This window comes from Trichomonas vaginalis, chromosome II (assembly GCF_026262505.1).
Source record: "Trichomonas vaginalis G3 chromosome II, whole genome shotgun sequence".
NCBI classification, from domain to species: domain Eukaryota; phylum Parabasalia; order Trichomonadida; family Trichomonadidae; genus Trichomonas; species Trichomonas vaginalis.
Genome location: NC_067204.1, coordinates 11166334 through 11193473, shown reverse-complemented (window position 1 = coordinate 11193473; position 27140 = coordinate 11166334). Strand labels below are relative to the sequence as shown.

The window sequence follows — 27140 nt, the reverse complement described above, 5'->3', positions numbered from 1 at the left end:
AAAAAAAGAGAGAGTAATTCCACCTTCTTTTTCAATTTCACGAACTCACTAACATGAGATTTTAAATATTCTTTCGTTAAAATTGTTTTCCCCGATGTTATGTCATTAACGAAACTATCACCGTCAAAAGTTAACGAATTCAATTTCGTCGTTGATGCTTTTATTTCATACACGCTTTATCGATAGTTTTTGGCTCACCTTCTTTAGAAGCATATGAAACATTAATGAATGAATTATATGTATTCGTGAATGAGTTAAAATCAATGATTTTCAATTAATGACGCCTTTAATGATTCATTAACTGTCGAATCCCTTAAAAAGTAATTAATGAAGCATCTTAATGAAAGGTACACTGCAAACCGTCGAGTTTGGATCAAATGCTGTAGTTGGTGCAGGAATATTAATGATATAAGTCATTAAATCATTAAGTGACGTAAATAATGTTGTCGTTTTTGATTTAATTTCTTTAGCATCTGTTATATATGGTAATTTTATTTCTGTAGTTTCTGAATTAAAGATATTCGCTAAAATGTTTTGTAAACGTTTTTGAACAGCTGTGTAAACTGTTGAATCCGGAACTCTTACGATTTCACCGTCCTTAATAAAAGGCATTGCACATGTGTGTAGTGCTTGGGTCAAATCTTTCGGGATTATAATTCAACATATATTCTAACGCTTCATATCAGACTTATATACTGTTGTGTCGTTCTTCATGACAACTTCACATTTACAATGAATGGCATTGTACATGGAGTTAAAATAGGGTCAAACTTTTCATAGTCCTTCCATGTTATTTATTTCTCGGTATTTCCATCACTGATAACAATATATTTGTCAGTAAGTGTGAGAGAGTATTGACCAAAATATAAACGTTTAGCTCTGTCAGCTTCATACGCATATGCAGCTATACTCATATTTTAATGAGAATAAAATGTTGTTCTATTTGCAAAGTACAGACCCAAACGAATACGGGACAGTAAAGCTACAAACAAACTTAGTTACAGAATGAGCCACTTGCATTCAGAATGGTTGACTTCAATACTATCGCTTCATTCGTTATAACAGATGAACAGATTTCATGGAGCTTGAAATAGATGGAAAGAAGCACGAAATAAGATTTCACAAATAATGTAGAATATAAGATGGAAACATTAGCTGGAGTGTTAAATGCTCTCATAAATACTACAAATAAACAAGGATAACGAAGAAAAACTTAATGAATGTTAAACTTATTGCAGGAGTTTTGAAGTTCAGTTATGCAAAGGAGTTTAAGATAACACGAATGAGTCATAGAGTTCAATTGCTTCTGGGTGCATACCATATGACATTTCCTTTGAAAAGTGTTGACAAAACGATTGAGATGAAATCTGTTCCATACGTATGTTATGGTAATTGTTTGTACATTGAGTCTAAAATAGCTAATGTCACAGGCATTTCAGGAGTTAATAGTAAAGGTTCAGTAGAATATAAGTCTTTCTGTTATGCAGTCAATTCAATGTTCATTCCAAACGTTCCTGTCATAGCAACTCATTTAGGTAAATGGGTTCGCATTAGTCCTCATAATTTGAAAGACATGCAATTCAGACTTGTTGACTTTCAGGGCGAGCCTGTAGAACTGAAGGCACCAGTGCGAATGACTGTTGAAGTTGACTTTTTAGAAAATATTAAATGCAACAGCTTACAAGAGAACTCAGAGCTAAAAATATAAAGTATGAATGTTATGTATTAGGTCATGAACTTTGGTTGTTGCTGTTTGATGAAACAAATGAATTAGTTATGTCAGTCAAGAGAACAGAAAAAGGCGTCAAAGGCGCCGAGCGCAAAGCGCTATATTGTGTTAGTGAAAACTGCACCAAGTCAATAAGATTAGGTTTGCATTATGAAGATGAGTTCGATACTGTTGAAGAAGTTTTGGACAGATATTACAAATTGCTTTAATTTACTAAAACATATTTCAAGCAAAGTTTATATTCTGTTGAAAGTTTTGTATATTCATTCGAATATTTATACTTAAACTCAACTCCTGTAGTTCCTGGTGTTTCAATGATACGGATGTTACCTATTTTCATGAATGGTGGCGTTTGACCACAGCATTCGATTTCAGGGTCGAGATAGTCAATGACACATTGTTTCCCTGTTATTCGTGATATAACATTTTCAAGGTCCTCCTTTGTTAGAATTATTTGGTTCTTACTTATAAGATTTGTCAAAAGCTTCTTATCGTCTTTGAGTAAAATTGTTTGGTATAACTGAAGAAGGTAATGGTCTACGTTATCTGAAGGATTTGTTTGAACATTTGTGTAAGGGTTGTCGTTGGCTTCTCTTGAAAGAACTTGGTCCAGTGGTGGATACTCTAACTTAACATCTGATGTAGCGTTAGCGTTTGAAGCTGAGTTTAAATTCACGGCGCCATGCGCCATGATGGGCTCTTTGAGTCCTCCCGACTTAAGTTCTGGTTCTTTTTCTTTCAAACACTCTGAACTATAGTTCTTTATGACAATATTGTTTGTCGTTCGTGAGTCAACATTTGATGTTGGTTCAATTGGAACATTAACGGCACCCAGCTAAGATGGATTTGCTTCTCATTTCATATAGAATAAAAACCTTTTATATGTATGAAATGAACAATATACTCGACAAGGGTTTGAATGTAAAGCTAACGAATGAAAATATTGTTGAATTCACTGAGACAGGTGCAGTGTATAAAGATGTAGAACTACTGAACAAAAGAGCTAAGGGAAGAAGCAGGAATATGAACAAAGGGTGGAAGCCTTAAAAATTTATGTCAATGATGGCTCAGGAGGTTCAAACATAAAGTATGCAGAAAGTTATAGAGTTTATGCGCTCTAAAAGGTGAAAAGCCTTCATTTAAGAACAGCTATTCTAACGCATATCCTCAAAAGTTAACGGATGGGGAAGTGGATGATATGAATGACAGCAAAAATATTAACAGAAATGGCGACAGAGATGCATGGAATTTGTTTACCATCAGTCAATTGAAGGTTAAACTTTAAAACAATGTTGGTCGTTCCCATGGAATATTTTTGACTTTAATGGTATTAGTCATGATATGAATCTCAAGGTATGAACGAGGAGAGATGAGAGACTTATATGCTTCCCAAATTTCTTCAAAAGGTAATGTTATACCTGACTGTTTCCAAATGAGTTCAATATCATAACGTGAGAAACCTTGAAAGATAACGAAGTCAGTTATGAGACGTTTTATGTTTAAAGCAAGGAAACGCCATGTTTGCATAAGTATTGCTACAGTTAAGTGGTAATGTCTGACTTTAGTTATGATGTTAGCTAATGGTGAGTCAGGCTTTGACACTAAACCTTTTCCGGCGAAGTCGTCACAAACGAGCAGAGTGTTTGGATACTTTTTGAAGGGGTATTTTGAAAGTTTTGACAGAATGTAGTTTGTAAGTCGTTTCATATCGTAAACTCCTGAGTACTGACGTAAGTGGTGTTTGTCAATAATTCTTTCCATCTCCTCAGAAGTCTTTTGCATTCCTGACTGTATAAATTCAACGATGGCATAATATTTCCTCTTACGTCGAATGTAACGTTGAAGAAATTCAATGAGTTCACTGTCTGGAACTTTAACGACAGAGGCTTGAACTTTTGACATAAATGTTTTCGCTGTTGAGTCCATAGAGTCTGAAGTTGCTGATATAATGATTTGGTCATAATATGAGTCATTTCCTAAACGTTCTGTTATGAGTATATGACGAATTAAATTAAATGTCTTACCTGAACCCATCTTTCCACAATAGAAATAAACACCATTTGAACAGAACTCATAGTCCTTACTGAAAGGAAGAATGAGAGAAGAGTTAAGTTTGTCTGTAGTTTCATTCATGTCTTCATCTACGTCATGTATTAAATGCTTCATTTTATCTCCATTAAAAATGCAAGTCAGAAATATTCAGAACATAGCACCGAGTCTAACTGACAAGAGTATAAAGATATACTATGAACACGTTATGATGAAACCTACCAAAATTCAAGAAAGTCAGTATACTTATGAATATCCAAGACACTGGGTAGAGTATGTAGGAGGTGAGAAAGCTATTGAAATCAGACAGGTTCGAAGTATTCCAGCAGGAAGAACAATATTATTGAAGAACTTTAATGTTTTGAGGTATAATGATGAAACAAAGAAGCAAGATAGTTTCCTGTTGCTGTGTATGTGAACCTAGACACAGGAGATGACATGAAAGTTTTTAACACAAAGCTTCAAACGGTAGTGAGAGAACAACTGACTGCGGAAGGACATCCATTACCTTCAGAAGTTACCATAGCATATAATTTTGAAACAAACTCAATAGATTTTAAAGTCGTCTCTGCAAAGAAGTCAGGTTTTACATTTAATGAAGCAGATGTATATTCGAATGAAAACTTCAAAGCTATTGCATGGTTAGATAATGACGATTGCTTTAAGAAAATATTTAAATTCAGTGACTCAAAGATGTCAATAGATGACCTTCGTGGAATGTTACCATCGACGTTTACAGTTGAAGGTTCAGCAGGATTGCTTACAAGATTGTCAATTGGTGGTATTTGGTCTCGTGAGAACATTGTTATAAAATCCAGTATAAGTGAATTTGCTGAAGAATCTATATTATGTCTTTCAAACTACATGTATTCGCCACCGAAGCATTATAGTATAACAAACTTTGTCAGTAAGTTTAACATAAGACTTGTCGAACCTTCTTCAATGAAAGATGTTGTGCTACCTAAAGATGGAAAGGATGGACTCATTATTGAGATGATTTTAATTGCATATTAAATGAGCTTGTTCTTGAAGGTCATTCATGATGAAATAACTGTTGTAGAAGATGTTAGCAATTGTTCAGATATTTTTTGAGAATAGATGAGATAAGAAAGAAGTTTATGAATGAGAATGTTTATGTTTCATTGACTTTCTCCAGTAACGAGAACTTTTATGAGATAATATTGAAGAGAGATGATTTTAATATGGTGTAAATGGTAGCTTGGGCAGCTTTAGGCGCAATGGGAACAAAAGCATTAGCATTTGGAGCAAAAGCACTTGGAGCTTATGACGCAGTAAATAAAATGAGTGGAGGAAGAGTTTCGAAGACATTAGATGCAAATAAAGGAAAGATTGGAGGCTGGGTTGCAAAGAAGTTAAGATTAAATAAAATGGGGCTCATAAATAAAGCATCCAATTTGGTTGCGACTGAGTCAGAAAATGCTTTAGGAAAGGACGATGAGTTTGCAAAACACGCAAAAGACTTTAATGACCAGATGAAAGGTGAAACAATGCATTTAAATAGAGTCGATGGAACTCTTCCTCCACCAGTAGTTCTTCCGTATGGTCCCTATGGAATGTATGGAAACCCTTACGAAAGACCATTTGACCCATTGACTGGTGGAAGTAACTGGTATCATTACGGTCGAAGAAGAAAGACAGTCAAGTTGGAGACAGACGTGAAGAAAGCAACTAAAAAGAAACCAAGGAAGAGAGTTATAAAGTAATGAATTCAACGGGTGAAAAAAGAGGTGAAAAAACAGGTGATATCTCACCACTTCACCTAAATTTATTTTTGCGCTATGTTTTCATACGTGTGAGGGTGGTGATATCATTAATTTTTAAGTTTATTTTTTTATAAATGACAGAACAAAAATATAACATTTCTACTCAGCAGGAATGAGACCCTTACTGACTATGTATTCGTTTAATGCTTGATGAAAACAATGGTACATATTATCGTATGGGTATACACAGCGTCTGTTTCCATCGTCGTCGTATATGTAGAGCTCAAATCCAGTCCAACCTTCTTTTGTACAATATGTAGCTTTATTTAAGTATGCATTTATGTAGATAAGGCAATTTTCTTCATCGCTCCAGAAATAATTTTTGTTCTTTGTTGAAATAGTTTTCGTTCCTCTGCGACCATAAGGAATGTATGCAATGAACTTTGCGTCATAAGGGATTGTAATATATTCAGGGTTTCTTTCATCGTCAATGGGTCTGTCTTTGTTAAAATGCATGTTTCTCAGTTTTACTTGAGTTTTGAATAGTTCACGGAAACGTTCTGGGAAAGAGTCATAGTAAATGTAGTCGGACATGTCTTTGTAATGAAATAAAAAATTTAAAAAAAATAAAATAAGGTTATTTTTATTTAGTGAGGACGGTAGTGAATTCGTTAGTGAAGTCGTTAGTGAAGTCATTAGTGAAGTCGTTTATGTGTCAGATGGTTTTGTAAATATTTAAGGTTAAGTTGGTGTTATGGTTGTGTTGTAAAATATACGTTACCGGTTTCGTAAAGTGTCAAAACCGCTAAGTGGTGTACGGAGGCGCGCAGTGCCACAGTACACAACTTAGGGATACTAACTTCCAGATGATCTTGAAAATTTTGTAAGAGAGCAATTTGAGCAATTTTCTCATGATGATTTAAAGCGTGTCTTTCAAGCCTGGATCGATCGCTGCGAACGCGTGATTGAATCCAATGGTGATTATATTTAAATAAACTTTATATATATGTAACTTGTTTATTTCTATTCGCAGTATTCAGGTTTGTGCTAAACACACCTTTGGACACCCTATAGAATTAGTTGATTTTCAAAATTGGTTTGGAAATATTTGATTTGATTAAATAAACCAATATTTTCCTTGATTAATTCAGAAATTTCTGGGAATATCGCTTGCTGGCAATCATTCAAAATAGTTGTCATTCGTCTTATAGCAGCTTGGGTTTGATTATAACGAGGTGCCATTGGTATTACAGGGTTAGGCAAATCAAGTAGAGTGTAATCGGAAAAGATGTCGATTGCAGCAAACTGTGCAAATTCAATCATGAGATTTGAAAAAAAATGGACGATGTATTCTCCAAGAGGTATCAAATTAACCCTATTAAATTTCTCAAGTGAACTCAAATGATCCAATCTCTTCAAGTACATCTTGTTAAAATTAGTGAGTTCTCTTTCTAATATATTGAGGTCATTTCTTAATTTTTTCAGATCTTCAATTGTAAATCGTCTATTTCCATGAATAAAATCATTAAGCGCCTGCGAAAGCAATGTTATTTGCCAGCCTTTTATTGGAATAAATCCTATAATATCTACAGTAAGATCACCTTCATTCTTGTAAAAATAAATTTGTTGAGTATAATTCAAGTAATCATTATAATAAGATGTAACTATTTCTGTTAATGTTTGTAATTTCTGGATTAGAAAACAAATATATGGGAAATATTTTCTGACGGGTTGATTAAATCTTTGAAGGTATTGAAATTGGTCCTGCAAACGTAAGTTGTAGTCATAGATTGTTCTATGAACATTATACAAGTTAGTATTTGTAAACATTAAATTCGTAAAGTTTAACATTATTTGATTGAATACAGCGTTTTCATTAGCAATAGATTGAAGAATTCCTTGATATCGGCTCTGGTTTTTAAGAATAAGATTTGATATATCATTCAAAGAAGTTGATAAATGATTATTGATTTGAGTCAGTTGGCTCATTATTGTAGATGGTTTAATGCTAATATCTGACGAATTATTCCCAATTATCAGTTCTCCATTAGCGATTTGGCTATAGGAAAGTTGCTCCATTAGAATTTCATTGTGAACATTATGACCAATACAAATCGAATAAGTTAGTTTAATTCTTTCAAGATGTGGCCAAGGACAAATTCTATATGTTCTTGCCAAGTCTTCAATGAATTCATTTGAAATAGGATCTGAATCATTAAATTCCTCAACTAGCTTTGGAATCACGTAATAATAAATATATATTTGTACAAAATAAACAAGAAGTTCGATAAATAAAGTAACACCATCAATAACAATATAAATAACGCATTCTGATTTATCTGTTGTAACTTTTGCAACACTCAGAATTTTATCAGTAATGTTTTCATCGTAAGGAAGTGTTTCATTGTTATAGATTTTCTCAGCTGACTCAGGCAAAGCTACAAAACAAATAATAATTATGAGAAAGGTAAAAAAGTGAATTGGAACAAAATATATATCTTGGATATCATTGATTGATTTTGGGCGCAGCGTGAGACTATCTTTTGTGAGACTGTTATAGGAGGTGAACTTGTATTCTGCATTTGAATTTAAAGAAATTTTGGATTTAGAAGTTACACCTGAAAGTGGAATGCATGCAAAATATTGATTGATTTGCGCTGATATTTTCGTCAATTCGCTTTTGTCGGGGAACCTTTCTTCATTGATATGCCAAAAAATATCAGCAATTTTTTCATGATCAAGTTGATTAGTTATATGACGTGGCATGCCGTTTTGATATTCTTGTAATGTATCAATAATCTTTTGTAAATACTCTAAAAGTGTTTTTTTTTCGTTCTTGATTTCTTGATTAAAATTATAACTATGATAACAAACATTGTAATGAAATATAAAAATTGTAAAATCGTAATAGATAATTTAACTCTAAAATATGAATCAAAATCAGAAGGTTTTTTAATACCATTTGGAAGAGTTAGATTTGTGACGTTAAGTTGGTCCGACATTGGGTTCTTCGGATTTTCTTGCCATTTAAAGTCTCCATATAAAAGGACAACTTGGATAGCAAGTAGAATGATGGAAAAAAATTTTTACAAAGTAATTATAGCGGTATATGTTTTCAAGAAAGTCTAATAAACGCCCAGCAACATATCGGCCCATTTATTGTTTCTTTATTTTTTGTAAAGATTGATAGCTTTACAATGAATACTGGAAATATTTTATAAAACTATCAATCTTTATCAAGAATTCCAAAATAGAGGAATTATTGAAAATCGTCCCACCTTTTCAATTTTTACACTATTATTAAAATATGTTATATATGAATTGACAAGCCAACAATCCAAAAATTGTCGAATGACAATATATTTGATTTGAGATATTTACAAAATTTAGCGGTGCTTTATTCAATATGATTTTATGATTGTGATTGAGAAAAATTTTGTTACGAATTTGAATAAATATAAATATACAGTTGTTTGGTAAAATCGATATTTGGAAAAACGACATAAAAATTTTTATTGAATTATATCACTTTACAAAACGATAAGAAAATTTTTATATCAATGTTTGATAGAGAAGGCTTTTTTACAATATCTCACCAGAGATGTTATAAGCAAATTACTTCAAGATGTAGTTATCTTGTTGATAATTCTGAAGAGTATGTAAATCATGTTATTGATCTTAGTGAAAAATTATATAATCTTGACCCTGATCTTATTCCAACAAAACTTTACTCATATTATGCTCAAGCACAAGACAAATGCTATACTTTTTTAAAATTTATAAAACCTCATTACATTTCTAAACAAGAATTTGAAGAAATTTACACTTATTTAGCAAATTCATCAGATCAAATGTATCAATATCTTGAAGGATTGAATCAAGCATATTCATACAAATTTACGTTTTTCAAGTTTATCTTACCATATATTTATTTCAGTAATCAAATCCAAAATTCATTACAAATGAAGATTGCTGATTATTATAATAATATTGACCACAATGCATGGGATTTCGTTGATACTGTTCATAAACTTATGAAATTTCTTGCTGAAAAAAGTAAACTTTACAAACAACGAGTTACTGAAAATGGATTAGATAACACCCTTAGCAATGATTTAATTCGATATGTTACAAACTTTCAGCCACTTGCATTAGGTAGTTTCTTAACTACAAAAGATGAATGGAAAAAGTGCCTTGAATTTGCTGTTTCAATTGAAGAACTAATTCACAAATATCCCACAAAAATTCCTGAAGTATTCCATACTACACGAAATCGCTCAACACACATTGATCCATGCATCTCTACATACAAAATTTTACATTGTTACAATGTTAATTCAATTGCTGAATTGAAACAGTTTTTAAAATTAGATTAAAAACTAATTTTTGTATAAATTGATTTATAATTTTCTATCAAGAAGTCAGAGTATAAGATATATCAGTGTATCTTAGTTAAATAGCATTGGATCTGTTTCCAAACCAATTGTAATATGTTAGACATGAATAAAAATCACATTTTTGAATAAGCAACCCTGGATAATTGAAAATGTTTGAACAAAAATTTATGTTATTCACCTATCGAAACGGTAAAAAGATAGAGTATGACGTATATATTCTACGACCTTGTTCATTCATAAAAATACTAATTCTATCATAGGGAAAAAGTACTATCAGGTGTTTTTTATTGAATAGTTGTAAACTAAGCTTGTGATCATTTAAATTTCGAACTACCGGATCTAAATTGTTTAATGTTTATTGAATAATATTCATCAACAAGAGGCATAATAATTGTAAATTTTCGTTGATTGTATTTCCGCTGAACCAACTTTTGACAAATTTTACAATGAACGACGAAGAACTTTCACCGAGAATTATCGCCGTTGGTGATTCTGGTGTAGGTAAAACTAGTTTAATTCATCGTATTAAGAGTGGCTCTTTCCTTGATCAGACGTTCCGACGATTGGAGCAGGAGTAAATCCAATAGATGTAGAAGTTGATGGAAAAGTTATTTCATGAAGATATTATTTAATTTAATTTTATGCTTCGAAATATTATTCTTGATTTAATACTATGATTCGTATTTTAGGTAAATATTCGGACCTTGAACCCAAGAAGAGGAACTTCCTCAAAAATCGGATACTGATTGTTGAAAAAAGACTATAAAGCATGTTCTTTTAAGTCTATGTTACTTATCTGTGATGCCATAACTGAACAGGCATCATAGAAGAACTCCCTCAACAATCAGATACTGATTGTTGAGGAAAGACTTAAAAGATTGCTCTTAGCATTCTTTGAAGTCTTTTGTTCCTCATCTTGGGCTCTATGTCTAAGCAAGAACCCAAACTGAGGAACAAAGTCGACAATCAGATACTGATTGTTAACAAAAAACTTCAGAGACCGTTCTTAACAGTCTTTGAAGTTTTCATACTATTTTCAGGTAGAGTATCTAAGCGAGTTCCCAAGAAGAGGAACTTTTAAAAAATTTCGACCTTGAATCGAGAATTTTATTGGTAAACTCTTATTATTTATTTTATAATATCATGTAAATCTATTAATTTGACTCAATGTAGTCTTCAAAATTATACAATTGCGAATTAATGACTCTAATTTTTTGTGAATCTTCTAAATATCTCGTTTTTCGAATTTCGTATCGTAGTCGACATCTTCATACAATATATTTTTCTGCTCTGATTTACATTTCCGTGTTTATGAATTTTTGTTCGAAATTTTTCGTATGCAATCTTGCATTAAAACTAAGTTTGTGATCTGCGACGATAGACCTCCTTTAATAATTTTTGCCGAATTTTTGGTGTCGATCTCGCGTCGAAATGCGAGGTTTTGTCCGATCAAACTGCGAAAAATGGCCAAAATTTGAGAGATAATTACAGGCGATGCCGGAGATAATGACTTAATTGAGCAAATTCAAGCACGTACAACAGAGCAAATCAACCAAGTACACACAACAATGGCCGATTTACTTAACAACAGACTCGCTTCTCTACAAAAAGCTCTTGATATTGCGCTCATGCACACAACATCAGATAATGCACCAAAACTCAACGAAGTTTGGGCAGTTACATCTCAAAACAGAGCTGCTCTCGTCAATGCAATGACAGAACAATCACTTTTATCAAGAAGAGTCGATGTTTTGCAGCAATTAATTGATAATTTGCAGCAAAATCCATCAAATCCTGAATCTCCGAACCGTCCAATGCTTTCAAGCATCATGGCACATCAAACAGCAGCAACACGTGCAGGAATGTTGATTCCGTTAGACAACGACATTCGTGCAAAAGAACATCAAAAACTAGAAAAAACAGTTGACCATCTTGGCGGCCAAATCGATGCTGCTCTTCAAGATATCCTTCGAATCAAGAACGCCGTCAACAGGAATGAGAAAGATGTTAGAGATGTCGTACTCGCAATCATCGATGAATTCAAATTGATCAGAACAAACGCGAGTGGTTTAGAACATCTTCCTCCACTTAATTTGGCAACATGTGTCCCCAGTTTCTTCAATAATCCAAGCTTCACATTTGCACGTGTTGGTGGTGACGATGAATCACCAGATGAATCTGATAGATCTAGCTCTCTTCCAACAGGATCAGGCACATCAACACTTGAAAGAATGAGACTTGGAAGAAGAGGAAGATACAGAGAAGACAGCGAAAACGAAGACATGATCAGTGGCGAAATTTCAGAAGATGACATTGGCATAAAGAAGAAACAGTCAACAACGTTCTTCAAGACTAAAAAGATCTCTGGATTGATGCATATAATTTCTCGACAGCCTAACTATAACTCTCCACCTCCAAAGCTTGATATTGATGACAAGAAATCAGTGAAAAACGATGACAAAAAATCAGTTAAAAGTGAAAGTGAAAATGATAACATTTCAACACAAGTTTCAGGTAATATTTTGTATGTTGGGAATACGTCTAAATCGCAGCCAGAGCAGACAGTTGTCCATGTAATTGAAAAGGAAACATCGGAACAGTTGAAAGGACAAATGGAACTTTTCATCAAAAACAAAAATGAACTTATGTCAGCTGTTGAAAGAAAAGTTGATCGCGATTTTGTTGAGAAAGTATTTAACAAGTTCAGAGTTATCATCAACGGATTGAATGAACGAGTGAAAGAGCTTGCATCGTCTATGGATAAATTCGCCACTCAAAAGGACGTTCAGACAGTTGCCGAAGTTTTGTCACAGACAGCAGCGATGGTCGAAAAATCATCTACAAAACAAGGCAAACTTCCTGTTTCTAACTTCGGCGGAAGTGGAGATTTCGTCTATGGTGATGATGGTTCTGCATTTGTTAAAGAAACTAAGAAAGAATCATCTGAATTACCTCTTCTTCAGAAATCAAATAACAACAGATAATTATTATTGTTTTTGTTTTTATTATTTATATTTCTATGTATTTTTATTGTAAAAAGTTTTTTTATATTTATCTGAAGAATACTATCTTGTAGTATTCTATTCTTATCTTCTATTGTTTTAATTGATTGAAACTATAAATTGAAATCATGTTTTCAACAAGAGAAATGTCAGTTTTTTGTTAAACACATTTGATTATTCAGATATAAGAGTTAAAGTGTCCAAATGAGAAATTTTCGAAAAAGTGACATCGCTGTAGGCGATGTCACTTTTTCTTATGCTTGAACCTCACCTTATATTTCAATATAATTAAATATTAGAAAACGAATTCTCATTTCAAATTCTAGACCTTTTTAAAAATAATGTAAACTAAACAAAAATTCTATGATAAAAAAATACCCATCAGATGTCCATTTTTTATTATTTTTTTTAATACCCAGAACAATTTGAAGTGATTAGTATTAAAATATATATATATCATTTAACTTAACGATAAAATAAATCATCTTAATGAGGAAGGTGTGGAAACACCGTCTTTCTCCTCATTGATGAAAGATTTTGGACAGTGCTTTTCCAAGGAGAAACGGCAATTTTGGAACATCTATAAAAGAAACACTTGAATCTCCTACTAAAGATTGCAAAATATGCGTTAGAAAATAGGATATACAACTGCAGAAAAGAAACAGAGTACATTTATTGTTTTAACAAACAAAAGAATAATTTCATCAATCAATGAATTAGATGATCAAAATTTCGATCAAAAACACGAATCATCACTTTAGTTCGGGAAATAAAGTTATCCAAATTTAATGAAGCATAGTATTCTGTGTCAACATTAACAGGAGGCTGAGGATAAGGAAATAATGAACTAACTTTAGTTTTGAGTTTTTGGATAGATATATGGCGCTGATTCGATATATCAATGTATGTTTTGTAATTTGGCTCACTAAGGAAATGATTTTGAAGAAATGCTTTTTTAAGTATTAATTCATTAATCATCAACCTAAAATCAGTGACATGATTAGGAAAAACTATTGAATTTGTAAAATTAACGAGGTCCTGATTTAATTGAGTGGCAAACATGAGCGATCCGATTTTTTCTGTAAGTTGATTTTCTAGCTCTTGAAGCTGCTTGATTTTCATTGTAAGCTCATAATCGATTAGTCGATAGTTTACGCCACAATCGAATACATTGCCTGTAAAAAGATAATTGGCTGGCGGAATAGAATTGATGAAAGATTCGGTATTATTGAAAGCAACTAAGATTTGTTTATTGATCCCTGTCGAATTTAATATGGAAAATATTTCCTGGAATTGTTTTTTGAATATAGGGTGTCCAAAGGTGCGTTTAGCACAGCGCTCTATATGAGACTATTAAAGGAGATATATGCTGATTATAAATATATAATAAAAAATATGAATATATGTATATGATGAGTATGTTGTATTTTGGCGCCATGCCGGGATATAAAATGAATTTTGAGACAAGAGGCGGTTTCGCGGGAAATTTTGGCGGGATTTTTTTCATTTTTTTAATGAATCATAAAGAAAACATCCTCGCTCTTGCAAAAAAATGCAAAGACTGTAAAAAAATATACGAGACATTGGTAAAATGCTTCGGTATGGATGCTCCTAGCTATTCCACTGTAACGTATCATGTTAGGATGTATCACTTCATGAACAAAAAGGCGCCCATCATAAAAATTGACAAAAAAATCGCCGGATCAAAGAAAAATCAAAGCAATTCTTCAAGCGCTAGATGAAGACCCAAGAGCATCACTCAGAAGGATAGAGGAGATGACAAAGATACCACGTACAACATCAGTTATTATCTGCACAATTATTTGAACTACAAACTAGCGTATACACGTTGGGTTCCGCACAACCTTAATTCAGTTCAAAAAAAATCTAGAGTCCAATCTTCGAAAGAGCTCCTCTCTATATTGGGTGCGTATCAATCCAAGAAGTTTCGCTTTTTAGTAACAGGGGACGAGTCTTGGTTTCAATATGCAACAGAAGCCAAAATCATGTGGATCCCGAAGGATGAAAATCCGCAAACATTCCCGAAGAAAAAAATTGACACACCAATGATGATGTTGTCGGTTTTTTGGGGCGTGAATGGCATCATCGCAATTGATATTCTTCAAAAACCTAATACGATGAATGCTCAGTATCTAATTGACAATGTTCTTACTCAAATTATCAATTCTGATGAGTTTGAGAAATCCAAACAACAAAAACAAAAGTTTGCAATTCATTTTGATAATTCAAGAGTTCACAAAAGTCATAAGGTAATGAATTACTTGGTGGAAAACAATGTCAAAGTTGTTCCAAAACCAATTTATTCACCTGATATTGCACCCTCTGACTTTTATTTATTCGGCACGCTAAAAAAGAGAGCTGAAGGACGCGAATTCGCGAGTCCAGATGATCTTGAAAATTTTGTAAGAGAGCAATTTGAGCAATTTTCTCATGATGATTTAAAGCGTGTCTTTCAAGCCTGGATCGATCGCTGCGAACGCGTGATTGAATCCAATGGTGATTATATTTAAATAAACTTTATATATTGTTATATACGAAAACGATAAAAACAGTTTGACAGAAAAGTGACAACTTTACGTGTCAAAAATATAAAAAGTGATATTTTATTCATCATTATCTTCTTCATAATTTATTTCATATTCTTCGTCTTACCAACAAAAGATGGGAATGTGAACAATTGCGGGCAATTTTTAGCCATTTTGGCTTGGAACTAGAGCCTGCGAGGTACGTGGATAGTATCAGTACCTCACAGGCTCTAGTTCTCTATATGGCGCCGAGAAATTTTGGTGAAATGTGGTCGCATTTCACCAAAATTTTTTCGGCGCCATAGGATGAATTGGAGGGTGAGAGATATTATTTCATACAATACTACTCTCACCCTCCAATTCCCAGCCAAAATGGCTAAAAATTGCCCGCAATGTGAACAATTGCGGGCAATTTTTAGCCATTTTGGCTTGGAACTAGAGCCTGCGAGGTACGTGGATAGTATCAGTACCTCACAGGCTCTAGTTCTCTATATGGCGCCGAGAATTTTGGTGAAATGTGGTCGCATTTCACCAAAATTTTTTCGGCGCCATAGGATGAATTGGAGGGTGAGAGATATTATTTCATACAATACTACTCTCACCCTCCAATTCCCAGCCAAAATGGCTAAAAATTGCCCGCAATGTGAACAATTGCGGGCAATTTTTAGCCATTTTGGCTTGGAACTAGAGCCTGCGAGGTACATGGATAGTATCAGTACCTCACAGGCTCTAGTTCTCTATATGGCGCCGAGAAATTTTGGTGAAATGTGGTCGCATTTCACCAAAATTTTTTCGGCGCCATAGGATGAATTGGAGGGTGAGAGATATTATTTCATACAATACTACTCTCACCCTCCAATTCCCAGCCAAAATGGCTAAAAATTGCCCGCAATGTGAACAATTGCGGGCAATTTTTAGCCATTTTGGCTTGGAACTAGAGCCTGCGAGGTACGTGGATAGTATCAGTACCTCACAGGCTCTAGTTCTCTATATGGCGCCGAAGAAATTTTGGTGAAATGTGGTCGCATTTCACCAAAATTTTTTCGGCGCCATAGGATGAATTGGAGGGTGAGAGATATTATTTCATACAATACTACTCTCACCCTCCAATTCCAGCCAAAATGGCTAAAAATTGCCCGCAATGTGAACAATTGCGGGCAATTTTTAGCCATTTTGGCTTGGAACTAGAGCCTGCGAGGTACATGGATAGTATCAGTACCTCACAGGCTCTAGTTCTCTATATGGCGCCGAGAAATTTTGGTGAAATGTGGTCGCATTTCACCAAAATTTTTTCGGCGCCATAGGAAGAATTGGAGGGTGAGAGATATTATTTCATACAATACTACTCTCACCCTCAATTTTAATTACTTAAACTCATTCTATTTTTTTGACATGTAAATGTCACTTTTACTGAGATCTGACACAATGTCAGATCTCTTTTTTTCGTATATAAGAATATATGTAACTTGTTTATTTCTATTCGCAGTATTCAGGTTTGTGCTAAACACACCTTTGGACACCCTATAGAATTAGTTGATTTTCAAAATTGGTTTGGAAATATTTGATTTGATTAAATAAACCAATATTTTCCTTGATTAATTCAGAAATTTCTGGGAATATCGCTTGCTGGCAATCATTCAAAATAGTTGTCATTCGTCTTATAGCAGCTTGGGTTTGATTATAACGAGGTGCCATTGGTATTACAGGGTTAGGCAAATCAAGTAGAGTGTAATAGTTAGTATACAAGTCTCGTGTATGGAGGCATTGCGTTCCTCCATACGCAATACTTGTGAATTTGACACTTTACAAAACCGTTAACGTATATTTTACAACACAAACACAAACACCAACTTAACCTTAAATATTTATAAACCCACCAACCACTTCACCTCACTAACGACTTCACTAACGAATTCACTAATGTTTTCACTAACGAACTCACTACTGTAAAAATAAACGTTCTCACTTACAAAAGTATTGCAACTCTTCCCATTGCTGTGCTTCACACAATAGTTCATATTCTTCAGTATCGCTGCTGTCGCTCCAATCGTCAGAGTCAAAGTCACTGTCAAAACAAATGTTAGTAAGTTTTGACAAAGCTAATGAAACACGTTTACCGTTTGTATCGTATGCTTGTATAAACTTTCCATTCTTCATTCCTTCATAAACGCTCAAACTAACTTTACCCTTTCTCCCTCGTATCTGATAGAATGTATTTTCACGAGGAACGAAGAACAAATTCTTGAACTCATGACCGTTGTAGTTTGTTATCTCAATAGTTTTCGTCATTTACATCCAAATAAAAATTTTCAGTAAATAAAAAAATAAAATAAAAATTAATGATATCACCACCCGCACACGTATGAAAACATAGCACAAAAATAATGTTTATGTTAGAATGTTAGATCTAACACGTTTTCTAACACGTTTTCTAACCTTGTGAATTCATTACTTTATAACTCTCTTCCTTGGTTTCTTTTTAGTTGCTTTCTTCACGTCTGTCTCCAACTTGACTGTCTTTCTTCTTCGTCCGTAATGATACCAGTTACTTCCACCAGTCAATGGGTCAAATGGTCTTTCGTAAGGGTTTCCATACATTCCATAGGGACCATACGGAAGAACTACTGGTGGAGGAAGAGTTCCATCGACTCTATTTAAATGCATTGTTTCACCTTTCATCTGGTCATTAAAGTCTTTTGCGTGTTTTGCAAACTCATCGTCCTTTCCTAAAGCATTTTCTGACTCAGTCGCAACCAAATTGGATGCTTTATTTATGAGCCCCATTTTATTTAATCTTAACTTCTTTGCAACCCAGCCTCCAATCTTTCCTTTATTTGCATCTAATGTCTTCGAAACTCTTCCTCCACTCATTTTATTTACTGCGTCATAAGCTCCAAGTGCTTTTGCTCCAAATGCTAATGCTTTTGTTCCCATTGCGCCTAAAGCTGCCCAAGCTACCATTTACCCCATATTAAAATCATCTCTCTTCAATATTATCTCATAAAAGTTCTCGTTACTGGAGAAAGTCAATGAAACATAAACATTCTCATGGACTTCGTCCTCGCCGCGTTGCGGCTTCATAAACTTCTTTCTTATATCATCTATTCGCTTCAAAATGTCTGAACAATTGCTAACATCTTCTACAACAGTTATTTCATCATGAATGACCTTCAAGAACAAGCTCATTTAATATGCTATTAAAATCATCTCAATAATGAGTCCATCCTTTCCATCTTTAGGTAGCACAACATCTTTCATTGAAGAAGGTTCGACAAGTCTTATGTTAAACTTACTGACAAAGTTTGTTATACTATAATGCTTCGGTGGCGAATACATATAGTTTGAAAGACATAATATAGATTCTTCAGCAAATTCACTTATACTGGATTTTATAACAATGTTCTCACGAGACCAAATACCACCAATTGACAATCTTGTAAGCAATCCTGCTGAACCTTCTACTGTAAACGTCGATGGTAACATTCCACGAAGGTCATCTATTGACATCGTTGAGTCACTGAATTTAAATATTTTCTTAAAGCAATCGTCATTATCTAACCATGCAATAGCTTTGAAGTTTTCATTCGAATATACATCTGCTTCATTAAATGTAAAACCTGACTTCTTTGCAGAGGCGATTTTAAAATCTATTGAGTTTGTTTCAAAATTATATGCTATGGTAACTTCTGAAGGTAATGGATGCCCTTCCGCAGTCAGTTGTTCTCTCACTACCGTTTGAAGCTTTGTATTAAAAACTTTCATGTCATCTCCTGTATCTAGGTTCACATACACAGCAACAGGAAAACTATCTTGCTTCTTTGTTTCATCATTATACCTCAAAACATTAAAGTTCTTCAATAATATTGTCCTTCCTGCCGGAATACTTCGAACCTGTCTTATTTCAATAGCTTTCTCACCTCCTACATACTCTACCCAGTGTCTTGGATATTCATAAGTATACTGACTTTCTTGAATTTTGGTAGGTTTCATCATAACGTGTTCATAGTATATCTTTATACTCTTGTCAGTTAGACTCGGTGCTATGTTCTGAATATTTCTGACTTGCATTTTTAATGGAGATAAAATGAAGCATTTAATACATGACGTAGATGAAGACATGAATGAAACTACAGACAAACTTAACTCTTCTCTCATTCTTCCTTTCAGTAAGGACTATGAGTTCTGTTCAAATGGTGTTTATTTCTATTGTGGAAAGATGGGGTCAGGTAAGACATTTAACCTCATTCGTCATATACTCATAACAGAACGTTTAGGAAATGACTCATATTATGACCAAATCATTATATCAGCAACTTCAGACTCTATGGACTCAACAGCGAAAACATTTATGTCAAAAGTTCAAGCCTCTGTCGTTAAAGTTCCAGATAGCGAACTCATTGAATTTCTTCAACGTTACATTCGACGTAAGAGGAAATATTATGCTATTGTAGAGTTCATACAGTCAGGAATGCAAAAGACTTCAGAAGAGATGGAAAGAATTATTGACAAACACCACTTACGTCAATACTCAGGAGTTTACGATATGAAACGACTTACAAACTACATTCTATCAAAACTTTCAAAATACCCCTTCAAAAAGTATCCTTCAAACACTCTGCTCGTTTGCGACGACTTCGCCGGAAAAGGTTTAGTGTCAAAGCCTGACTCACCATTAGCTAACATCATTACTAAAGTCAGACATTACCACTTAACTGTAGCAATACTTATGCAAACATGGAGGTTTTTAGCTTTAAACATAAAACGTCTCATAACTGACTTCGTTATCTTTCAAGGTTTCTCACGTTATGATATTGAACTCATTTGGAAACAGTCAGGTATAACATTACCTTTTGAAGAAATTTGGGAAGCATATAAGTCTCTCATCTCTCCTCGTTCATACCTTGAGATTCATATCATGACTAATACCATTAAAGTCAAAAATATTCCATGGGAACGACCAACATTGTTTTAAAGTTTAACCTTCAATTGACTGATGGTAAACAAATTCCATGCATCTCTGTCGCCATTTCTGTTAATATTTTTGCTGTCATTCATATCATCCACTTCCCCATCCGTTAACTTTTGAGGATATGCGTTAGAATAGCTGTTCTTAAATGAAGGCTTTTCACCTTTTAGCGCATAAACTCTATAACTTTCTGCATACTTTATGTTTGAACCTCCTGAGCCATCATTGACATAAATTTTTATAGGCTTCCACCCTTTGTTCATGTTCCTGCTTCTTCCCTTAGCTCTTTTGTTCAGTAGTTCTACATCTTTATACACAGCTCCTGTCTCAGTGAATTCAACAATATTTTCATTCGTTAGCTTTACATTCAAACCCTTGTCGAGTATATTGTTCATTTCATACATATAAAAGGTTTTTATTCTATATGAAATGAGAAGCAAATCCATCTTAGCTGGTGCCGTTAATGTTCCAATTGAACCAACATCAAATGTTGACTCACGAACGACAAACAATATTGTCATAAAGAACTATAGTTCAGAGTGTTTGAAAGAAAAAGAACCAGAACTGAAATCCGTGAATTTAAACTCAGCTTCAAACGCTAACGCTACATCAGATGTTAAGTTAGAGTATCCACCACTGGACCAAATTCTTTCAAGAGAAGCCAACGACAACCCTTACACAAATGTTCAAACAAATCCTTCAGATAACGTAGACCATTACCTTCTTCAGTTATATCAAACTATCTTACTCAAAGACGATAAGAAGCTTTTGATAAATCTTATAGGTAAGAACCAAATAATTTTAACAAAGGAGGACCTTGAAAATGTTATCTCACGAATAACAGGGAAACAATGTGTCATTGACTATCTCGACCCTGAAATCGAATGCTGTGGTCAAACGCCAATATTCATGAAAATAGGTAACATCCGCATCATTGAAATACCAGGTACTCCAGGAGTTGAGTTTAAGTATAAATATTCGAACGAGTATACAAAACTTTCAACAGAATATAAACTTTGTTTGAAATATGTTTTAGTAAATTAAAGCAATTTGTAATATCTATCCAAAACTTCTTCAACAGTATCGAACTCATCTTCATAATGCAAACCTAATCTTATTGACTTGGTGCAGTTTTCACTAACACAATATAGCGCTTTCGGCGCCTTTGACGCCTTTTTCTGTTCTCTTGACTGACATAACTAACTCATTTGTTTCATCAAACAGCAACAACCAAAGTTCATGACCTAATACATAACATTCATACTTTATATTTTTAGCTCTGAGTTCTCTTGTAAGCTGTTGCATTTAATATTTTCTAAAAAGTCAACTTCAACAGTCATTCGCACTGGTGCCTTCAGTTCTACAGGCTCGCCCTGAAAGTCAACAAGTCTGAATTGCATGTCTTTCAAATTATGAGGACTAATGCGAACCCATTTACCTAAATGAGTTGCTATGACAGGAACGTTTGGAATGAACATTGAATTTACTTCATAACAGAAAGACTTATATTCTACTGAACCTTTACTATTAACTCCTGAAATACCTGTGACATTAGCTATTTTTGACTCAATGTATAAACAATTACCATAACATACGTATGGAACAGATTTCATCTCAATCGTTTTGTCAACACTTTTCAAAGGAAATGTCATATGGTATGCTCCCAGAAGCAATTGAACTCTATGACTCATTCGTGTTATCTTAAACTCCTTCGCATAACTGAACTTCAAAACTCCTGCAATAAGTTTAACATTCATTAAGTTTTCTTCGTTCTCCTTGTTTATTGTAGTATTTATGAGAGCATTTAACACTCCAGCTAATGTTTCCATCTTATATTCTACATTATTGTGAAATCTTATTTCGTGCTTCTTTCCATCTATTTCAAGCTCCATGAAATCTGTTTCATCTGTTATGACAAAAGTTGCGATAGTATTGAAGTCAACAACTCTGAAAGCAAGTGCTTCATTCTGAAGACCTAAGTTTGTTTGTAGCTTTACTGTCCCGTATTCGTTTGGGTCTGTACTTTGCAAATAGAACAACATTTTATTCTCATTAAAATATGAGTATAGCTGCATATGCGTATGAAGCTGACAGAGCTAAACGTTTATATTTGGTCAATACTCTCTCACACTTACTGACAAATATATTGTTATCAGTGATGGAAATACCGAGAAATACATAACATGGAAGGACTATGAAAAGTTTGACCCTATTTTAACTCCATGTACAATGCCATTCATTGTAAATGGTGAAGTTGTCATGAAGAACGACACAACAGTATATAAGTCTGTATATGAAGCATTAGAATATATGTTGAATTATAATCCCGAAATATTTGACCCAAGCACTACACCATGTGCAATGCCTTTTATTAAGGACGGTGAAATCGTAAGAGTTCCGGATTCAACGGTTTATACTGCTGTTCAAAACAGTTTACAAAACATTTTAGCGAATATCTTTAATTCAGAAACTACAGAAATAAAATTACCATATATAACAGATGCTAAAGAAATTAAATCAAAAACGACAACATTATTTACGTCACTTAATGATTTAATGACTTATATCATTAATATTCCTGCACCAACTACAGCATTTGATCCAAACTCGACGGTTTGCAGTGTACCTTTCATAAAGTCGCAAACGGACTCTTTGAGTCCTGAAGGTCTTTCAGACCGAAGCGACCAGGGCGAAGCCCATGACAGTTCATTAATTACTTTAAGGGATTCAACAGTTAATGAATCATTAAAGGCGTCATTAATGAAAATCATTGATTTAACTCATTCACGAATACATAAATTCATTCATTTAATGTTTCATATGCTTCTAAAGAAGGTGAGCCAAAAACTATCGATAAAGCGGTGTATGAAATAAAAGCATCAACGACGAAATTGAATTCGTTAACTTTTGACGGTGATAGTTTCGTTAATGACATAACATCGGGGAAAACAATTTTAACGAAAGAATATTTAAAATCTCATGTTAGTGAGTTCGTTGAAATTGAAAAAGAAGGTGGAATTAAGTTCGATCCACTGAATTTCATTTTCAGCTTAGCGAATGCGGGTGTTTAGTTTCGCTGAATGGACAACTATACAGAGTGAAATAAATGCAATATGGACGTTTTTGGGGTCAAAAGCGGGAATGGGTGAGCTTGTAAATGCTGCAAGAACATTAGGTGAAACAGGAAATTTTGTAGATGGTTTTAAAAGACTTGTTTCAAATGTTTTTAAACAACACAAAGAAATTATTTAGATATACCATACATAACGGACGATTTTCGAACAGGTAGCACAAACCCCCTCCGGTTATGGCTGCGTTGATGATGGTTAGAGATATAAAACCACGTAACGACGGGAACGAAGAACATGAACAACAGAGCCCAACGGGCTCAGAGCCACATAGTGGGAGGATACTGGTCGGGTTATTCAAGACATTAAAAACGTGTATCCTGAAGTTATTGATTTATTTAGAGGAGTTAATGATTCAATTTCAAAACATTCTATAACCCTCGATGAAGAGAATAAATTAACAGATTATATATTCGTCATTATTGCAGAACTAATGAAGAGAATAAATGAAAAAGGAATTGGTGATATCATTAATGTCAGCGATGTAATGATGAAAAAGAAATTTTTGACTCATTATTTACAAAACCGAAAACAGAATATAGTCTTTATGACGTAATTACCGAATTAATGAAAAAGATTAATGATAATAAGAGTTCTGGCGGAAGAGTTGATTAGAAGTGAATGATGTTAATGAGAAATTAGCCGAAAAAAGCAGATAAAAACCACGTTCATTATATAACTTCAGACGAACAGATTATAACGGACTACCATGGATATTTAACACGAAGTGATGAAGCGAAGACAAAAAATGTTAATGAAAGAAGATATAAATACATTCGTGCTAAAGGTTATGACATAAGCTGTACTGTACAGTATGATGTAGTTAAAGCACCAGAAGCATTTGGTTATACCGGTGAAATTTATGCCTCTACTTTCAATGTTAACGGTGTATTAGTTGAACCAAGATTTATGTTAAGAGTTAAGGCAAAAATAACGTTTGAAGATGCTATTAAAAGTAAAGCTGACAAAGATGAACTTGACGCAATGAACAAAGTTTTGAAATCTCATAAACACAATATCTCCGATATAAATGAACTTCAAACTTCTTTAGACAGTAAAGCCGACAAGAACCATACACATAACTCCTTCACTACTGTTAGAGCAGACGACATAATATTGAACTTTGATTTGGGTTCAAGTGCACCATTAGAAAATCCAAGTACAAGCGTAAAAGATACTCTTAACAATTTAGATAAGAGTTGCAGGAATACCGAAGATCATGCCAGAAACTTTGAAGCACATGAACTACCAGCAATGTTAGATAAGAAAGCAGATAAGAACCATACACATGATTTCTTCACAACTGTTGGTATAGAAAGTATTGAAGGAACGGTTGAAGGAACTGGTGGGGATGCATTATATTGGAAACCTCCTAACTTTCCACAAGGTTTAACATCGGAGGAAAACATAACGACGATGAAATACATTAGATGTAAAGATGTTTATGTCATGGAGGATGAAAATAATGTTAAATTCACTGCTCAAGATTTATATGATAAGAAAGCTGACAAGAACCATACACATAAATCCTTCACTACTGTTAGAGCAGACGACATAATATTGAACTTTGACCTTGGTTCAAGTGCACCATTAGAAAATCCAAGTACAAGCGTAAAAGATACTCTTAACAATTTAGATAAGAGTTGCAGGAATACCGAAGATCATGCCAGAAACTTTGAAGCATATGAACTACCAGCAATGTTAGATAAGAAAGCTGACAAAACTTATGTGGATGCAGAACTAACAAAGAAATTTTCGAAACCAGATACAATGACATTTACAACAGAAATTATAAATGGTGAACCAGCAACTCCATTTGAATTTGTTAGAGGTCTTCAACCAGATACTTTTGAATTTTTCTTGGATAATTCTATTGAACTAACATTACATTATAAAAGTGGAACAAATGCAACATTTCATCCGGGAGATACATTCCAAATGGTATTTAATGACATAAGTTCTTTAGAATATGTTTATAGAGTTATGAGCATATATGATTTAATATATCCTATAGGAGCTGTTTATACGTCTATGAATCCAATAAATCCAAACACTTTATTTGGTGGTAGATGGTATGAAATAGTTGACAGTTTTCCATTCTACACTAATACGCAGTCAATGAAGATGGGAGGTTCAAAGAAAATAGGTATTGAAAACCTTCCTTCACATATGCATAGGTTCAGTGGAAGAACATCTGTGGAAGGAAACCATTCACATTCAATAACAAAAAGAGGTTATATAAATCTTGCAGCGGGTTCGATAGACAGGGAATGAAGATATGATATCACAACTGACCCCAAAGATGTTAGCACAGGTATTTTCTGTGGAACTGCAGGAAATCATACACATGTTGTAGCTGGTATTACAGACCCAGCAGGTAATGGAAAAGATTATATGCCTCCTTATATAACAATGCACGCTTGGATACGAGTTGGTTAAAATCTTTAACTTTACATAAATGAGCTTGAAAGAAGTATTCGAACAACATCCATGGAGGTCATTTAAGAAGTTCAATGAAGCTGCAAAGAGTTGGGGATTTACTAACAGAGCTGAAGTGAAAAGGTTCTTTGACAAAAATGTTGTACATCAAACAAAAATAAACCTTACGACTACTTTTTACCAATTTACTCCAACACTCCTGACGCATACCAATTTGACACTCTCATTCAAAGCAGAAAAGGAGGACATAAACCATTCCTCATCTTCATAAATGTTAACACTCGTAAAGCTATGCGTATATAATGAGAATTAAAGGAACTCATGAAGTGTTAAGAGTTTTACAAAAGTTTGTAGCAGAACATAGCCCAAGTACTTTAACATCAGACCAAGACAGTGCATACCTCAGCAACGAAATCACAGAATTTCTCATTAAGCATAACATAACTCACTACACTACTGAAGACCATAACCATAACATACTCGCATCGGTATCATAACCGCTTCATAAGACTCTCAGAGATTTAAATCAAGAGCGAGACTTTACCGAAGAAACAATGAAACATTTCATCGAAGTATATAATTCCTCAACACATTCTACAACAGGACATACACCAAATTCAATGACACAACAACAAGAAGAAAAGTATATACAAAAGAAACGAAGCCAAACACAAAATATCAGAAATTCAACACAATTTACTCTCATTCCTGGTACAAAAGTTCGTGTAGTTCTTGACGACAAACCGTTGACAAAGAAACGTTTAAGGTTAAGTCGAAATTATTATATCGTAGACTCTACGCAAGGTAATGGATATCTTATAAAAGCTGCCGACGACTCTATTGCGTTTTACCCTCGACATAAATTAGTCGAAAGTAGTAATGGCAAACTTGCTGAAACCATTGACGAAGCAAAGCGAGGAGTGGTTATTGAAATACTTGACTACAACATAAACGATGACACTTATAAAGTAAGATATGAAGGAGGCGTTGAAGATGTTATACCATCTAAGAACTTGAGAGAATCTAAACCAACTCATCTGGGACCATTAGAGCGGGAGTACTGGAAAGATAAAAACATGCCAGAAAGAATAAGAAAATTCTTCTAAACTTTTTCGTTGGATGTAAATCAGACATGAATGAGAACAGTCATGTATTATTAA

General features: G+C 33.9%; 8 protein-coding genes and 5 pseudogenes across 13 annotated transcripts, besides 8 other annotated features; 9 read left to right on the top strand and 4 right to left on the bottom strand.

Annotated features, from left to right (window-relative positions):
- Positions 1–14: 14 nt before the first annotated feature.
- Positions 15–5789: a mobile genetic element.
- Positions 1669–1938, top strand: TVAGG3_0525520 (uncharacterized protein; the record flags this gene model as incomplete). The annotated part of the gene is made up of 1 exon (XM_051237409.1): positions 1669–1938. One exon carries the CDS (start codon positions 1669–1671, stop codon positions 1936–1938), a length of 270 nt encoding a protein of 89 aa, XP_051095233.1.
- On the top strand, positions 4244–4792 carry TVAGG3_0525510 (uncharacterized protein; the record flags this gene model as incomplete). The annotated part of the gene is made up of 1 exon (XM_051237408.1): positions 4244–4792. A coding segment is annotated over one exon (549 nt), but the record flags the coding sequence as incomplete, so codon positions are not given.
- Positions 4990–5502, top strand: TVAGG3_0525500 (protein of unknown function, DUF4107 family; the record flags this gene model as incomplete). The annotated part of the gene is made up of 1 exon (XM_001293950.2): positions 4990–5502. The coding sequence occupies one exon, from the start codon at positions 4990–4992 to the stop codon at positions 5500–5502; it is 513 nt and encodes a 170-aa protein (XP_001293951.2).
- A 574-nt stretch (positions 5790–6363) lies between the features above and the next one.
- Positions 6364–6493, top strand: TVAGG3_0525480 (annotated as a pseudogene). The gene has a single exon. A coding segment is annotated over exon 1 (130 nt).
- Positions 6364–6573: a mobile genetic element.
- A 2473-nt stretch (positions 6574–9046) lies between these two features.
- On the top strand, positions 9047–12953 carry TVAGG3_0525460 (uncharacterized protein; the record flags this gene model as incomplete). Its single annotated transcript, XM_051237407.1, has 1 exon — positions 11468–12883. One exon carries the CDS (start codon positions 11468–11470, stop codon positions 12881–12883), a length of 1416 nt encoding a protein of 471 aa, XP_051095231.1.
- Positions 12954–14208: 1255 nt separating this feature from the next.
- Positions 14209–15447: a mobile genetic element.
- Positions 14305–15432, top strand: TVAGG3_0525450 (annotated as a pseudogene). The gene has a single exon. A coding segment is annotated over exon 1 (1128 nt).
- Positions 15448–15509: a mobile genetic element.
- A 120-nt stretch (positions 15510–15629) lies between these two features.
- Positions 15630–15738: a mobile genetic element.
- A 390-nt stretch (positions 15739–16128) lies between these two features.
- Positions 16129–16237: a mobile genetic element.
- Positions 16238–16628: 391 nt separating this feature from the next.
- Positions 16629–16737: a mobile genetic element.
- Positions 16738–17180: 443 nt separating this feature from the next.
- Positions 17181–27140: part of a mobile genetic element that runs on past the window's edge.
- TVAGG3_0525390 (protein of unknown function, DUF4107 family) lies at positions 17896–18408 on the bottom strand (the record flags this gene model as incomplete). Its single annotated transcript, XM_051237406.1, has 1 exon — positions 17896–18408. The coding sequence occupies one exon, from the start codon at positions 18406–18408 to the stop codon at positions 17896–17898; it is 513 nt and encodes a 170-aa protein (XP_051095230.1).
- Positions 18682–19566, bottom strand: TVAGG3_0525380 (uncharacterized protein; the record flags this gene model as incomplete). Its single annotated transcript, XM_051237405.1, has 1 exon — positions 18682–19566. A coding segment is annotated over one exon (885 nt), but the record flags the coding sequence as incomplete, so codon positions are not given.
- On the bottom strand, positions 20416–20817 carry TVAGG3_0525370 (uncharacterized protein; the record flags this gene model as incomplete). The annotated part of the gene is made up of 1 exon (XM_051237404.1): positions 20416–20817. One exon carries the CDS (start codon positions 20815–20817, stop codon positions 20416–20418), a length of 402 nt encoding a protein of 133 aa, XP_051095228.1.
- TVAGG3_0525360 lies at positions 20877–21457 on the top strand (annotated as a pseudogene). Its single transcript has one exon. A coding segment is annotated over exon 1 (581 nt).
- TVAGG3_0525350 (uncharacterized protein) lies at positions 21679–22455 on the bottom strand (the record flags this gene model as incomplete). The annotated part of the gene is made up of 1 exon (XM_051237403.1): positions 21679–22455. One exon carries the CDS (start codon positions 22453–22455, stop codon positions 21679–21681), a length of 777 nt encoding a protein of 258 aa, XP_051095227.1.
- TVAGG3_0525340 lies at positions 22473–23078 on the top strand (annotated as a pseudogene). The gene has a single exon. A coding segment is annotated over exon 1 (606 nt).
- Positions 24109–25711, top strand: TVAGG3_0525330 (annotated as a pseudogene). The gene has a single exon. A coding segment is annotated over exon 1 (1603 nt).